The sequence below is a fragment of the Chiloscyllium plagiosum genome, chromosome 48 (genome assembly GCF_004010195.1).
Source record: "Chiloscyllium plagiosum isolate BGI_BamShark_2017 chromosome 48, ASM401019v2, whole genome shotgun sequence".
Classification (NCBI taxonomy): Eukaryota; Metazoa; Chordata; class Chondrichthyes; order Orectolobiformes; family Hemiscylliidae; genus Chiloscyllium; species Chiloscyllium plagiosum.
Window position 1 is genome coordinate 7,514,799 of NC_057757.1, and position 17,862 is coordinate 7,532,660.

The 17,862-nt window shown below is 43.6% G+C and overlaps 1 protein-coding gene across 1 annotated transcript; it reads left to right on the top strand.

Moving 5' to 3' along the window:
* The first annotated feature begins 4,223 nt into the window (after window positions 1-4,223).
* Window positions 4,224-5,183, top strand: LOC122544409 (probable G-protein coupled receptor 139). The gene has a single exon (XM_043683657.1). The coding sequence runs from the start codon at window positions 4,224-4,226 to the stop codon at window positions 5,181-5,183; it is 960 nt and encodes a 319-aa protein (XP_043539592.1).
* Window positions 5,184-17,862: the final 12,679 nt, after the last annotated feature.

A 17,862-nucleotide genomic window follows, 5' to 3' on the forward strand; every position in this document is an offset into this window, starting at 1 on the left:
CTGTCAGTCTAATGATAACAGGTTGCAGGCTGACCTGAAGACTAAGGTGGACGGGAAAGTGTGAAAGTGAATGCATGGAAGGTTGGTGAAATATCAGTGGAAAAAAGATGTAATTGGATAAAGTAATGTGATCATTGAGACAAGGCTGTAGGGTGAGCAAGACTGGGAACTGAATATCCAAAAGAATTCAATCTTTGGGAAAGACAGATAAAAAGGAAAAGGAGATGGGGGAATGTTGTCAGTGAAAGATGAAATCAGTGCAAGGGCGAGAACAGAAATCCAGCTGTGGAATCAATCTGAGCAGAGCTCAGAAGCAACAACAGATGGAAAATAATAGTAGGAATTATCTCCCAGTCTCGCAACAGTGTTGGGAAGGCAGGGTGGCATGAAGCAGGAAATTAGAGATGCATGCAACAAGGGAACTGCAGTACCCAGTGATCATTTCAATCCAGATACTCACTGAACAAATCACATTCGGAATAAGATTGCACTGGACATACTGCTGAAATGTGTAATATATGGATTATAGACAAGTACGCTGAAGAACAAATGAGGGGAACAATTTACCTCGATTGGGTTTTGTGCAATGAGAATGGGTTTATCAATAATCTTCATGTGACAACCCTTTTAGCAAAAGGTACCAAAACATGATTTGAACACTTCATTGGGATAGAAAGATAAGCAGTCCCATCTGAATCTGGGATCTTATATTGAAACAAAGGACACTGTGAAGATATAAGTTACGAGGGGTGGGGGAGGGGATGAATGACTGTGATTGAATGGGTCCCTCATGGGAACTAGGAGCAGAGATAGGTCATTCAACCTCATAAAGCTGCTCCAATATCCAACACAACCATGGATGATTACATCATGACCTCTACTCTACTTGCCTGCACACTCTCTGTAACCCTTCAACCAGTTCCTAATTTTAAAAAAATCTCCTCTTTAAACTTCCTCAATGTCCCAGCATCCACCGCACTCAGGAGGAGTGAATTCCACAGACTTACGACCCTTTGAGAGAAGCAGTCATTTCCCTTCATCTGTTTTGAATTGGCTACTCCTTATTTCCAAAGCTGTGCCCTCTTATTCCAGATTGCCCCACATGATGAAACATCCTCTTTAAATCCACAATATCAGTCCCCCTTAGCATCTTATTACCTTCAGAGATTTCCCTTCATTCTTCTAAACCCTTGGTAGTATATGCCGTAATTGCTACATATTCACTACCACTTGATGAAGGAGCAAGGCTCCAAAAACTAGTGTTTCCAAATAAACCTGCTGGATTATAACCTGGTGCAGTGTGAATTTTGACCTTGCCCAACACAGTCCAACACTGGTATCTCCACATCACGCATATCTCTTCATAAGACAAACCCCTCATCTCTGGAAACAATTTCAGCAACCCTTCTGTACTGCCTACAAAGCCACTACATCCTTCCTTAAGTAAGGGGTCCAAGCCTGTGAACAATACTCCAGGTGCAGTCTCACATATGCCTTGTAAAGTTGCAGAAATGCCTCCCTACTTTTATGCTCTATTCCTTTCACAACAAATGCCACCATTTTAAACCCTATCCATGCCCATTATGAATTTATAAACCCCTCGGCCTCCGATGCTCCAGGAAAACAGCCTCACCCTGTTCAGCCTCTTCCTACGCATCAAATCTTCCAAACTTGGCAGCATCCTTCTAAACCTTTGATGAAGCCTTTCACGTAGAACAAAACCCGTCCTATAGCAGGGAGACAGGAACTGAACACAGTTTTCAAAATGCAGCTTAACCACTATCCTGTAGAGTTACAATACAAGATCCCATCTCCTTTACTCAATGCTCTGATAAATAAAGGCACAAGTACCAAACACCTCCTTCACTACTCTGTCTACCTGGCATTCCACTTTGAAGGAAACTGCACCCCGCGCTCTCTTTGTTCCACAACATTCCCCTACCCTACCATTACTTATATAAGTCCTGCTCAGATTTGCCTTTCCAAAATGCAGCACCCCAGATTGATCTAAAATCATTGCCTCCATCTGGCGCTGCTCAGCCCATTGGCTCATCTGATCAAAGGCCCATTGTACTCTGAGATAATCTTCTTCACTGTCCACGACAGCAACAATTTTGGTGTCTTCTGCCAACTTACTAACCATGCCTCCTGTATTGACATCCAAATCATTTATACAAATGACAAACAACAATGGACCCAGCACTGATGCTTGGAGCACAATACTGGTAGCAGACCTCCAGTCCAAAAACACAACCCTCAACCACCACACACTATCTCCAACCTTCAAGCAGAACTTATATCCAAATGGCTAGTTCTCCTTAGATTCCATGCGATATAACCTTGCTAACCAATACACCATGTGGTACTTTGCTGAAGGCCTTACTAATGTCCATGTAGACAGCAACCATTGCACTGCCTCACCTATCTCCTTGGTCACCTCTTCAAAGAACTCAATCAAATTAGTGAGGCACGACTTCAAATGCACAAAGCTATGCTGCTTATCCTTAATAATTTCTTGCCTTTCCAAATGCAGGTAAATCCTGTCCCTCAGAATCCCCGCCAACAACGTACCTACCACTGACATCAGGCTCACCGATCTATACTTCCCTGGCTTTTCATGACCACTTTTCTGAAATAACGACACCACATGAGCCACCTTCCAACCTTCCAGCACCTCACCTGTGGCTACTGATGATAGAAATATCCCAGAAAGGGGCCAAATGAAATCATAGCGAAGGATCCTCTCAGTAAGAGTAATCATTATATGGGAAATTTCATAATCAGTTTGAAGGAGTTAAAAACTAGTGTTTAAATTTAAATGATGGTAACTGAAAAGGATGTAGGGAATGAGTTGGCTAAATGGTCCTGGAAACAGGTTAATAGGAAAATAGAGTCGATAATTTATGGCAGATTTTAAGGAAATACTTCATAACTACCTGCAAAAGTATTCCATTGGAAAGGAAATAATTTATGTGATGCTTAAATTGTTAGTAAAAGTGCATGGAATTAAAGAGGAAATGATGATTAAATAACGAGTTGAATTCATAAAAGGAAACAAAACTGGTGCCTTTCCCTTAAGACCATCAGGCCAGAAGACATAGGAACGGAAGTAAGGCCATTCGGCCCATCGAGTCCACTCCGCAATTCAATCATGGCTGATGGGCATTTCAATATCACTTACCCGCACTCTTCCTGTATCCCTTGCGAGATTAAGAATTTACCAATCTCTGCCTTGAAGACATGTAATGTTCCCAGCCTCCACGGGGCTCCGTGGCAGTGAATTTCACAGCCCACCACTCTCTGTCTGAAGAAATGTCTCCGCATTTCCATTCTAAATTGACACCCTCTAATTCTAAGACTGTGCACATGAGTCCTTGTATCCCTACCTGACACAATTTCCCAGCGTCCATCCTTTATAAGCCATGCATCATGTTGTAAGTTTTTTTATTGGATGCCCCCTCAACCTTTTGAACTGTAACGAATGCAATTAGAACATCATCAGCTGTTCATTGTATGTTTTACTAACCAACCCAGGGATCATCCATGTGAATCTCCGCTGGACATGCTCCAGTACCAGTATGTCCTTCCTGATGTATGGGACCCAAAACTGGACACAGTATTCTAAATGGGGTCTAACCAGACCTTCGTATAATCATAGCAGAACCTCTCTGCTTTTACATTTCAACCCTCTTGAAATAAATGACAAATCTCATTCAGGAGATAGGATACACTGTTGCTCATTAACATTTAGTAGAAAACAGAACAGCTGATAATGTTTATGCTGACAATTTAAAATAATGTTTATTGACAACAAAATTGAGGGGAACAAAGAAGAGATTTCGTTTTTGCTTATGCAATTGTGGAAACATATGAAGGTCCATATGAAAGATCAAAAGGATTTTACCAGGTATTTGAGAAGTGGAACCGACAGGAATACGTATAAAAGCAGGAATTGTAGGAAAAGGCAGAACAATGTTTTGAAGGGGCTAACATAGGCAGGTCCTCAACATCAACGTTGCAAAACGTTAGGTCTAAACAAGCTGCTACATGCTGCAGCCATTCACATTGATGACGGGACAGTGGGACTCACTTACTCCAGGCTCAGGACACACTTAAAATCCCTTTTCCCTCAGGAATATCCAACAATATTATGCTACTGCATTCTGCAGGGCTAAGAATGCTGATATCATATACAGTACTGTTTTTATTCTCTGTTCTCAAGCATGGAGAATGAGTTGTTTATCAGTAATTTCCTCTCCCTGTTTCTCCTTCTCAACTATGCAGTTAATTTACTGGCGATTGTGATCTTGTCCCAAGGAAAGTGTGGGCTCTCTGTTTGCATCAGTCGATACCTGGTAGCCATGGCGACAGCGGATCTACTGGTTGTAATCAATGAGGTTGTATTGTATCGGATCAGTTATTATTACTTCCGGGGTTCCTTCCTCGATATGACTCCTGTGTGCAGTATTATTATCGTCTTCAGTCATATATCTACAAACACTTCAGTTTGGTTTACAGTCACTTTCACCTTCGATCGCTTTGTTGCCATTTGCAGCCAGAAGCTGAAAAGAAAATATTGTACTGAGAAAACTGCAGTGGTGGTGATTACGACAACCTCTCTACTGTTTGGTCTAAAAAGCCTTCCTTTCTACTTTACCTTACAACATGGTGAGATCATTGACAATGTACCATGGGACTGCTTTACAAAAGAAAACTACTTTACTGATCTTGGGTGGGTGATATTTGACTGGTTTGATTCAGTTCTAACTCCATTACTTCCCTTCGCTTTAATTTTGCTGCTCAATGTTCTGACCATCAGACATATTCTAGTGAGCAGCCGTGTCCGTAAGGGACTGAGGGGCCAGAGCAAAGGAGGGTATCACACAGACCCAGAAATGGTGAGCAGAAGGAAGTCTGTGATCTTGCTGTTTGCTGTTTCTGGCAGTTTCACACTCTTGTGGTTGACCACAGTTGCGGAATTCTTATATTATAACATCACCGAGGCTAACTTTGCAGATTACACCGATTCTCTCATCATCTTTGAACAAGTCGGATACATGCTGCAGATTTTAAGTTCTTGTACAAACACTTTTATCTATGGAGTGACTAATACGAAGTTCAGAGAGCAGTTCAGGACCATGCTGAAATATCCAGGGAAGCTGATCACCAAATTAATTAAGTAGTTAAAAAAAAAAACTGAGCTCTCTCCAGAGCTATATTCAGCTGTATCCTGTTCATGGTTGGTCCCAACATGTCCCAGGATCTCAAAATATATGTGTGTGTGAGACACTGTTTCCTGCCGCTCCTGAGAAGTGTTTAGACTGACAGTTCAGCTGCTGGCAGTCCGTTGTGGAAAAGCTTGATGATGTGATCTACAAAAGTCATTTCACTTGGACTATGTAGCCAGACATGAGCAGTGTCCAGATGTAAAGCTGATGAAGTGAGAAAGAGGTTTGAATTGAATTGCCGTGCCGACCCTGCAGAAACCAGTTTTCCTGAACTATTCATTGAATATTAAATGATTTAAAATGCTTTGTGTGCTCTCTCGCAGCGCCGTCGAATGCAATACAAACATATCCCTCTCTCACTTCTCGAACGCTGATATAATATTGGCCTTTCAATCAGTTTGCCACTGGGTCCAGTAAGAATTCTGTGATCATGATTGATGTTGCTACTGTGTCAGTTTTGCTTCTTGATGGCAGGCAGAGAAAAAGTGATCAATGGTATCATTAGAGCAGAGAACCCAACGAATACATGCAGTATCCCTCTATTCCTGTTCCAACATTCAATAAAAATATGACTGTACTGCCCTGTGTCTTCAATTCCTCATTTGTGTCAGCTCCTCACCTCATGAAAAAAAAAAGCCAACTTCTGCTCCCATCTCTAATCGTCTTCTCTCAATGGTACTGAACCCTTTTATCATCAAGGGGCTCTTAGGAAGAATCTCATTAATGGTAGTTTGATGCCTCTAGACCCATCGCAACAATTCGACGGGGCAATTAGAAATGGGCAAGAATTGTTGGCTGAACGATCTGTGCCCACATCCAAGGAACAACATTAACATTTTTGGACTAGCCAAATAACAAAAGTGCCTTCTTAGACAGCACCTTGAAAATTCTTGATAAATTCCAGTTAGAAGGACAAGTGCAGCAAATACATGAGTATACCACCCACTGTAAGTTCCTGCATTCTTTGGCTGAAAAATACCAAATGAGTTATTTAAGGTCTGATCAAAATGATTCTAAGAATATACATGCACTTCAGTGTGAAGCAAATTTATCAGCTTAATCTTCTTAATATATTAGGACATGTGCACACTAATGAGAGAATCTATTACATATATGTACACGCTCACATGTCGGTGAAAGTGAAGATAGCAGATGCTGGAGATCAGAGTTGAGAGTGTGATGCTGGAAAAGGGCAGCAGGTCAGGCAGCGTCCGAAGAGTCTTGATGAAGGGCTGATGCCCGAAACGTCGATCCGCCTGCTCCTCGGATGCTGCCGACCTGCTGTGCTTTTCCAGCGCCACACTATCGACCCACACACTCGCACACAAACGTGTGAATCTCAGAGTACATGGCGCTTGTCTCGCAAATGATGAGGAGCCCCATGAGTGGGGCAAAGTGCTTGATAGTAATATTATTCGGTATCTAAGATTACATGCTGAATCTCCATTTCATACTGATGGCAGCATTTTTCCCACCTCCAGAAACAAATCCAGGTGACTCCGTGCAACGACACAACAAGACAGTTTTCATTGATGATTGAGTGTCACATAGACACCTCCCAGTCAAAACAGACCATCTTTCACAACAGAGGAAAAGCATAGCAGATCAGGTAGCATCCGAGGAGCAGGAGAGAATCGACGTTTCTGTCATAAGCTGCCTGACCTGCTGTGCTATTCCAGCACTACGCTCTGGACTCTGATCTCCAACAGTTGTAGTCCTCACTTTCTCCTATCTTTCACAACAGGCCTATTTTCATGTATCCTTCCACTGCTTCTTGGTAAGCAATTAATCCTTAATGATTGACCCTCAATGGTCTGGTTTGAAGATAGCATTTTGAAGCCCAACACGAAGCACTATCCCTTGGTAACTTCAAAACAGATTATCAAAACTTTATACAAACACATAAATATTGTTTAATAGCTACAGGTTGGCTACACACACAACACAGTTAACTGGCCCTTACAAACCGATAATAAGAACAAGAAACAATACAACTGGATAATTTAAGAGCGAGTGCATGCTAAAGCTATATGTCTTAAGAATGATGCAAAGTAAATGTTTCTAAATTGTCTGCTATGTGAATGAATTGTACATGGCTGTAAGTCATGGCTGTTGCTTCCCATAAGAAGTCATCGTATGCTGTTGCTGAGTGAGATGTTTTGCAAAGAAGCATGGAATTTATAAAATGAACTGCATCGTGTCTCGACATAAACTTGAATTCAATCTTTTACAATAAAAAAGTGCCGTTCAGATTCTGATCCCCCACAAAACTGTTGCTGGTTGTTGGGAGAGGCCATTTGTTCCTCCAATGTCATCAGCAAAGGAGACCACTGTCCTGACCAGGTCTGAACTACAAGTGAGTCCAGATGATACCAATTCAATCAGCTCTTATCTGTCCCCGACCATTAGGATGGGCAATAAATGCTATCCTGCCCCAGCAACATCCATATCCTCTGAATGAAGAAAAGATACAGTGGATCGTGATGTCAAAACTCTATGACCTCATGCATTCTGGAGTCAATGTTGTGAACTCCCTCTTGTACACCACACTGCCGTGTCCACCAGTGGTGGGTTTATCAGGCTGGTGTTAAAGGATTTGCCAGGATTGGGTTGAAGGAACCTGGCACATTGCCTGTAACATGTGACTCAGTCTGACTACGTCGGGCTGTTGCATGAGCAATCCAACGAGAAAACCCTGCCGGTGATTGTACAAGTGAGGAGGGCGGTGCGAGGTAAGTATTCTCCGTTTCCGGTCTTTGGGCCAACACCAGGTGAGGATTTGATTTTATTCCTGTTTAACGTTTCCATTGCAGTTTGAAGGGGGCAGTAAGAAAACGAGTTAATCATTTTGTTGGGCGTCTGGAGGCACACACGGCGCAAACTGGGAAAGGAGATGGGATATCCCACCTTGAAGAGCAATGGGAATCAGATTTGCTTTTCATATCAATCCAGCAGTTTCACGGTCTCCCTTTCCCAATCCCTTCCTCATTTTCCTCTTTCCATTAATTTTCACTTTCTCCAATTGTCTCCTTTGATGTCTCAAACTGTTGTTGTAGAGTCCTATAGCACGGAGACAGGGCCTTCGACCCAAACTAGTCCATGCCAACCAAAATGTCCATCTGCGCTAAACCCATTTCCCTGCACTTGGCCCATATCCATCTAAACCTCTGCTGTCCATGCATTTGTCCAAATGGCCTTTAAATGTTGTTAATGTACCCACCTCAACTACTTCCACTGGCAGCTCATTCCATAAACGTACTCCATGTGTAAAGGTTCCGTTTTATTGTTTTCCCATCACCTTAAACTGATGCCCTCTCGTCCTTGATTCCCATCCTGAGGAAAAAGACTGAGTGCATTCACCATATCCATGTCTCTGATGATCTTATATTCCTCTACCAGATTCCCCCTCAGCCTCCTACGCTCTAGAGAAAAAAGTCCTAGCTTGTCCAAACTGTTGTTATAACTCAGACCATTTAGTCCAGGCGACGTCCTTGTAAATTTCTTCTGCACTCTTTCCAGTTTAATAACATCTTTCCTATGACAAGATGACCATAACTGAACACAATAATCCAAGTGTGGCCTCACCAATGTCCTGTACAATTGTAACATTACTTCCCAACTTCTATACTCAGTGCCCTGACTGGTGAAGGCCAGTGTGCCGAAAGCCTTCCTCACTGTCTTGTCTACATGTGACGCCACTTTCAGAAGCTGTGCGCCAGCACTCCAAGGTCCCTTTGTCCCACTACACTCCGATGGCCACATCATTCACCAGGAAACTTCTGCCTTGATTTGAATTTCCAAAATGCAAGACGTCACACTTATCCATATTAAACTACATTTACCATTTCTCGGCTGACTTACCCAGCTGATCAAGGTCCTGCTGCAATTTCTGATACCCTTCCTCACTCTCCATGACACCGCCTATTTTAGTGTCATCTGCAAACTAGCTAATCATGCCCTTGTACATTCTCATCCAAATCATTGATATAGATAACAAACAGCAATGGGCCCAGCTCTGACCCCTGAGACACCCTACCAGTCACAGACCTCTTTCGTTCTCTCTTTCCACCTGACATCTTCTTTCAATTCCAGCTTTATTTTATTCAGCCCTGGGACACGGGCATCAGTGCCTGCTGTAGTATTTATTGCTCATACCAAGTTGCCTCATTAGAAAGTGGAGATGAGCTCCCTTCTTGAACTGCTGCACTCCCTGTGGTGTAGGGGCTCCCACATAGTGCTGTCAAGGAGGGAGTTCCAGTATCTCGCAGTGAGACTGAAGGAACACTGATAAATTTCACCGTGATGAGTGGCTTGAAGGGAGCCGTAATGTGAAGGTTAACGATGATATCTTCAAACCAGAGCATTGAGGATTGTTATGGCAAGGAACAATGCGCAGGAACGGAGAAGGCATATTAAAACAAGAGTGACGCAGAGTCAAACTGTATTGACTGGGAGGTGATCACACGGCACTGATATGCCTATTTGAACTGGAACAGAGAGACCTTGGAGTTCAACTGCACAGTTCTCTGAAAGTGGACTCACAGGTAGACAGAGCGGTGAGGGTACCTGGGTCCACCTGGATTGGTTTCTCAGTCCAAGTTAAAGGTTGGGAAAGTGCTGCCGTCATTATGACATGTAAATTCAACACGTCATCTTAGATTCGGAATGCATGAATATCAGGTACTTTGTCCCACTTCTGGGATGCCTCACTGTGGGGCTGGTGCCGTGTAATCTGAGAGAGAGAGAGCTCCAAAAAACCTCCAGTGAACAGAAGGCAGTGTGTGGGACTCATTGGTTTGGATATGGTACTGGGTATGCTCTGTGGTTTAATAGAAATGATTCACTCATTAGTTAGCACATGTCTCTGACATATATTACATAGATTCAACTAATAAATTTGCTTCAGGTTGAAGTGCCCGCGTCTTCTTGTCATCATTTCGATGGGGCATGAAAGAGCCCGTGAGCTAATTTTAAGCTAACAATTCACTTGGTCAGAAAACAAATTACAACACACATGGCATTGCAAGCAGGGGATGGGGAAAATGTTCGAGGGGAAGAAGGCTGGGGAAGCATTCCTAGTCCCAAAATGGTCTTCTGATGGTGGTTTCCGTGTGCGTTTTGGGCCTCTTAAGGTTTCGTGGGGGAGGTGTCGCATTTGGAACAAAATCCCAGCCGTGCCAACTTGGACTGTCTGGAGGAAGCAGTTTTCGCAAAGAAGCTGTCCACACGGAGGCTGGATTCTGCTGAGCAGCCTCTGGGCGTTGTCTCTGGAGTTACGACAATTAAAGGAAGTGAATGATATCCGACCCAGCTCGCATTGCCCACTGTCCAACACAACAAGCCTCGGGGACGGTGGGGGAGGGCAATGTTGAAGGTGAATCCAATAAATGTGCACTCATTATGACCTTCAGCTGACTGAGAGACAGAGAGGAACAGAGATGGAGGCACTGAGCCTTCTCATGCTGCAAGTGGACTCTGGCTTTTGAGTGAACTCATGTCATCATTCCACTGCACCCACACGACATCCAAGGGTAGGAGTGAGCGAATTGATTGTGTGAACCTCCAGGCTATAGTCACGATCCGTTGGGTGGTTGAAAATCAGCTAGCGCAACAGCTACAAGCTCTGAGCGTCATTGCATATAGGTTGGGCTGATAGAATCCCTCGGTTACACATGGAGATCATTCAGCCAATCCAGTCTGTACTGACACTCAGAACAGCATCTCACCCATCTGCATAATCCTGCGGTTACCATGACCAACCCACTCTAACTTGCACATGTTTCAACTGTTGGGGGAAACCGAAGCACTGGGAGGAAACCCACACAGACAATGGGAGAATGTGCAAACTCCACACAGACAGTCACCTAAGGCTGGAACCAAACCAGGTTCCTGTGGCTGTGAGGCAGCTGTGGTCAAAAGAAGCCAGGATAATAAGATTGATTGTTGAATTATAGTTAATCATGTGGGAATTCAAACAATTAGTTGTCATGACAGTGTACTATATCTGCTTGTTCTGGAATGTGAATTATTGCATGTAAAATCAGTTAGACATCCCATTCAAATGACAGAGAAAGAGAGAGGCTTTTGTGTTAATAAATTGAGTTAATAGCTACTTTCTGTTTCAATGTTAATTTCCCAGCTGTCCTCCAGTCTCTGAACTAACTGTAAACCCTGTGTGCACCGGTTCATATTTGTTGATGACCATTGACTGCAGAAAGTTAACTGATGTTGTATGTGTGTTTTCCACCCTGGATATCAAGGAGGTCTGTGGAGGTTTAAACTGATGTCCCTTTAAGGAACTATCAGTGCCCACACGTTGCACCCTCACGGCCTGGCATATTCCCCACTCAACAATTCGCATCAAGCCAGCGATCAAACCTGTTCCAACGCAGTGTGCAGGAGGCCATGCCAAGAGCAGCACCAGGAATATTTGAAAATCAGGTGACCCACCCAGTCAGAAATAGTGGAGAAAAATTCAACAATTCACTTTAAGACGAGGCTCTACAAATGCCCACATTCTCAATGATGGAAGGAGAGAAATATCTTCACCCAGGGAATGAGTCAACCTACAGCAGGTGCACTGCAGTGGCTCAAGCAGATAGCTCACTACCACCTTCTCCAGAACAACTAGGGATGGGCAATAAAGAGAATCCCAACTAATGACACTCATTGAATGAGTGAATTTTAGACAAAGGAACATTTATGTGAAATTATGTTCTGATGGGCTTGGTGGAAATTACATATTGGAATTGGTTGGTGGCGTGTGAAACCAATTGAAGAAAGGAAATTAAGTTAAGCATCAGAACTTTTTTACTCTTTCACTTAAACGCATGTTAGTATAATGTTAGTTTAAGGAAAGCCGAATAAATTTCACAAAATTTATAATTGGTTTATTGTGTTTGGAATTGAACAAACTTCCAAATGTGTGAATGAATCTTCAATTCCCGATAATAACATTTGCACATCTTAAATGTGCTATTCTATGTTCTAAGACTATTGGTTGGTGTGCATTGGAGTTCTAGAAAGATCAGGAAAATTGGAATTTTCGAAAGATAACTCAATGCCATGCTCAATTGCCCATAGTGTTAGGTGCATTAGTCAGGGATAAATATCAGGTAGGGGAATGGTGGTCTGGGTGGGTTACTCTTCAAAGGGTCGGTGAGGACTTGTTGGGCCGAAGGGCCTGTTTCCAAACGCCATGAACAGGCAGCAACTGGGGGTTTTTAACCTGCAGGGCAAGTCGGGTAACCTTGAGCATACAGTTCCTGGTGTTTCCCCAAATCTTCCACCTCTGTGGGGTGAGGCAAAACCGATACCATATTTCACTCAGGAGCTGAAAAGGGTGGGGAACTGACGAGGACCCTTGGGCACAATCTCGGAAGAGATCAACAAGCCCCTTTCCTTCAGTGAAGTGAAAGAAGCCTCTGTGAAAGTTGTATTGCACACACAAAGATTCCCCTTGCAAGTTACAAGCACAGCAACTTTCCCATTCAACTGAAATCAGTACGAAAACAGAGAGTCGTCCCAAAGCATCATAGGTTCAAAACTTTGAATTCTTATTTCATTGGAAAGTTGAAAAGTATTATTTTAAACTGCCAAAGGGAAGATGCTATGAACAAAGATGACTCAGTTTGTTCTCACAACATCGAGAAGACGGCTTTGGAAGCCATTCAATTTGAAATCTGAATTTGGAATGAGAAATACTTTGTCCATATACTTGTATTGTTTCTCTCTGGAGGAGATTTACCAAGAAAGATCCAGAAAATGCTTGCTTCCAGGAGATTAAACATGTCAGTTTGAGATTGCCAAATTATTTGTGGACAATATTTGAACAGAGTACATGGAAACATGACAAGACGTCAGTTGGTGACTCGGTCTCTGCCCAATTTCAGAATTAGCCTCTCTGCTCATCGTTTTAATTCTTCCTGACAACTGCTCAGTGCAGAGATGTGGTGTGTGGATATTCTTAACCTGTTGGCTTTCTTACTGAGACACGATGGACTTCGTATTTTTTCTGTTAATTGAACAAGTATAAAGGGTAAATAAATTTAACTCTTTAAATTTCAAATTTAAACAACCAGGATTTCCAATAAATCATTGGCAACAGGAGCAGGGAGAGGCCAGTTGGGACTTAGAGACTGCACAAATGATGTAAACTGTTCCCACTTTCTCCCACATATTGTGATGGTACTTTGAGAGGTTTATTTTGTCCCGTTATTTATTTGAAGGCAGGGTTTGGCAAGAGAGTTCAAGCAGGCTGCACAGAATCACTGGAATAAACAGTTGTGGGGGGGTTTGTTGTTTAAAGTTGGAACAATAGAAGCAGCCTGAACGGGTGCGGTCAAGCTGTCACAGAACCAGAATATTAGGGTTTTAGTTTTTCAGTAGCAGCAGTTGTTGCTGGTGTCTCAGAAGCTGCAGTACATCTCTTCCTGTTATTACCTCTCTCACTCAAGGCTGTCTGAACTGCTAGAACTGCAATGTGAGATAATCTATTTTATTCAGTTTGCTTTTGCCTGGCATGTGCACTACTGCATCAGAAGAGTTACTGTTTAGTTGTAGAATAATTATCATTCTGCTAAGCTTTCCAATAGAGTTACATTACTCCAATGTTCAAATTCTCTCATTGTATTTCAGCAGATGAATAAAGTGTGCTTTCTTCCTTTCACTCTGGTAGTTTAGCCAATCAAAATGCATCTGTAAGAAAATGTCTGTAACTCGCCTTTAAAATAAGAAAAGTTGAGGGTCAAGGCTATTGTCTTAACACATGTCGAGGGGGTCGGCTGAATGGCAATACCCATTGATGTCTTTAGCCCTGAGAACTCTATATAAATCTTCCATGAAATGTTTTCAACTCCACAGCCTCAGGTGACAGAGAAATCCACAGGCTCCCCAGACTCCAGATGAAGCCATATCTCCTCATGTCTGTGCTAAATAGCCTACCCCATGTCTTAAGACTGTGATCCCCTTTTTCTAGATTCACCAACATCAGGAACATCCTTCCAGCGTTTGCGCTGTCTAGTCATGTTAGAATTTCTCGGCTTCTATGAAATCCAACCCAGTTCATTTTTCCAAACTCAACTGAACCTAACCCTAACCAATCTGGTATCTCTTCGGACATCAATCCTGTCATCCGAGGAATCAGTCTGGGAATCCTTCGCTGCACTGTCTCCATCACCGACCCGCCCATCCTCAGTAAAGGAGAGCAAAACTGCACAGGGTCCTTCAGGAATGACCTCACCAAGGCCCCGTAGAATTGCTGCAAGATGCCTTCACACCTGTACTCCAACACTCGGAGTCTGAAGTGAACCTACCATTCACCTCCTTCACCACTTGACGGACCTGCACGCTTACCTTCAGTGACTAGTGTAGGAGAGACACCCAGCTCTTGTCCCAGCCGGGTGGGATGTTATCTGGAAGTTTTGGTTGAAGTGGTTGCAATAGTTTATCTCGAAATAAAGAAGCTCGAGCAGAGATTTGAAAGTGGTGTACAAGGTTATGAGAGTCGAGAAACAAAACCCATTCTCCTCAGCAACAGTGTAAGGATCAAACTGACACAGATTTAATGGTTGAGAAAGAAATGTGGGGAGCGCACGGAGTAATGACTGGTGATGAATGGAACTTGTTGCCTTCATGCATGGTAAAAGCTGCAAACATGAAGCATTTCTTAAGGATTTTACAGAAGGACCTGAAGGAAAGAAACCAGCCAAGCTATGGTTACGAAGTGGGTCATTAACATTGATGGGATTGCTTTGCACAGAGCCAGTATGGACTCGATGGGTTGAATGGACACCACAGTTGAAACTTTATTGCTGGAACAGCACAGCAGGTCAGGCAGCATCCAGGGAACAGGAGACTTGACGTTTCGGGCACAGGCCCTTCTTCAGGAATGAGCAGAGAGTGTTCCCTGTTCCCTGGATGCTGCCTGACCTGCTGTGCTGTTCCAGCAATAAAGTTTCAACTTTGATCTCCAGCATCTGCAGACCTCACTTTCTCCTGAATGGACACCACAACCTCATCTCAACATCCCAACATTGAGGGGAGGTGACAGTCCTCTGTTACTGTCATTGGAGTATTATTCCAGAGACGGAGGCAATATTCTGGGATCACAGGGGGCTTGAATCTTGCAGATGAAGACATTTAAAATCAATCTACAGGGAAAACATCTGATCTTAAGTTTCTGATGACCAGAAAAAGCTGCTGATTGTCAGAAGGACCCATCTGCTTTTAAAATCGTTGAGTGAAAGAAACTACCGTCCTTACCTGGGCTGGCCTCCATGTGACTCCAGACCCACAGCAATGCAGTTGATTCTGAAATACTCCCCCTCCCACGGGCAAGAAGGGATAGGCGATAGATGTTGTCCCGCCCAGGCAACCCTCCACATCCTTTGAATGAGTAAAAGAAAAGCCACAATGGGCCATGCTGTCAAAGCTCGATTGGATTCTTGCATCTTGAACCTACGTTGCTATGACAACCATTCCAGGCCCCAGGCCCATCTGTATAGCTCACTGTACCATGACCACCAGCGGTAGGTTGGTCAGGTTCGCATTCTCCTACGTGACAAGGATGGGTGATTGACGGGACTGACAGTTTTACTACATGAATCTATCAACCTTGTGACCTTGTCACTTTAACAAGGTTATTGTGTCCTTAGGTTCATTTCAAGAGAGGTCATGAAGGAAGAGGTGCTGAAATATCCTGAACGAACCCCCAGCCTGTTATGGACCAGGCCAGACCCCCACAAAATAATTCAGGAAGATCCCCTAGACCCTAACTTTTTCTTACATTAAAGGCAAGGTATTCCAGGTGTGGTGCAGCTCGTCAAACCACACGGCTTTAAGCAAAACGAAATTTATTTACTCACTACAGGTGAGACATGATCAAAAGAAAATGGAATTTAGAGTAACTTAGCGATTGGAAAATTTGACTGACTTGATACAGCAGCTGAATGAAGGAACTGCTTCAATTCACGTAACATCCCGTGAACCCATGCCTCGGCAAAATGTGAGATTTCAGAGAGAATGATCAGCCAGGGAATCATCTGCTGCAGCATGGAGCCTTTAAACAACAGCAACTTCAGTGCCTGCTTCCAGCAGCTTCTCTGCTGCAACTAAACCAAACTAGATTGAACCTGAACTGGGAGAACTGGCCCCTCCCCCACCATGGCTAACAAAGGCTCATCCCGAGACATTTCGGCACCTCTGCTTTTATGATCTCTCTTAATAAAAACATCCAAGGAAAAAAAAATAATCTTGTCAGCAAAGTGACAGCATTGTCAAAACCTCTACTCCTTTCTTGCTCGGCCAGTCCAGCGGGACAACTCTGTCAGTGATTATGCAATTGGAAAGGGCACTGCCATGCAAGTGTTCACACTTTCTGCTTTTGAGACACACATTGGGTGACGATTTGTCTCATTCCAGTTTAGCTTTACAGTAACAGTTTGATAGAAATGAGCAGCTTGAAGAGGGTAGTGAGAAAATAAGTCAATCACTTTCAGAAGGTCAGGAGTCTCACATAGGCCAAAGTGGAAAAGGCGATGGAGGGCATTAGGGATCCAGATTTGGAGGGCATTAGGGATCCAGATTTGTTTTTGTTGACATTCCAGCCATTCTGTCCATCAGCACAGTACTGAACCTCAGAAGAGCATCACTTACCCACCCCTGCAACCTCCTGTATGACACGACTAATACATCTAGATTGCCCTTCCATGGAAAACATGGGACACAGCAGAATGGACAATCCATCTGACCCGCACACATTTGGACTGTTAAAGGAAACCACAGCACCCTAGCAGACACGCCCACAGACACAGGAAGAATTTGAAAGCTCCACACACACCATCAGCCAAGGCTGGAATCGAACTCTGGTCCCTGGCGCTGTGAGGCACCAGATGCCAACCACCGTGTCAAAACCATGCTGACTTGAATGGAAAAAGTCAGGTTGACAGGGCTGATAGTTGAATAATATGTACGAGATGAAGCAGTCTCCGTAACGTCCTGATGGTATACTTTATCTGCTAGTTCTGGAGTGTAAATCATTAGATGTATTTAGACATCTTACTTTTATTATGTAGGGGAGAGAAAGCCATTATGTTTGATTGGGGGAATAAATCTTTTCTGTCTAGATGCGAATTCCTCAAGTGTCCTCAGCCTCTGAACTAACAGAAACCCCTTTCTGATTTGGTCCATGTGTGTTTTCCATCATTAGCAGCCAAAACGCCATCTTGTGTCACTTGTGTATTTTTCTCCTCGGAGCTCAAGCTCTGGGAGGCTTTCACTCAATGTCCCTTCGAAGAATTATCAGTGGTTGTGTAATATACAACCAGCACAATCCACAAACCCATGGCCTGGCATATCCCCCAACTCACCCATCACCATCAAGCAGGGGATCAACCCTGGTTCAAGGGGCAGTGCCGGAGGGCATGCCAGGAGCAGCACCAGGGTTCACCAGGAAATCAGTTGTCAACCTGGTGATGCCACCAAACAGGGCTACCTGCCCAAACAGCATAACCAGCAAGGGATATACGGGGCTGAAGCGATCCCACAGCCAACAGATCAGATCTAAGTCCTGGCACATCCAATCCTGAATGGTGGTGGGCAATTCAATAGCTCACTGGAGAGGAGACACCACAAA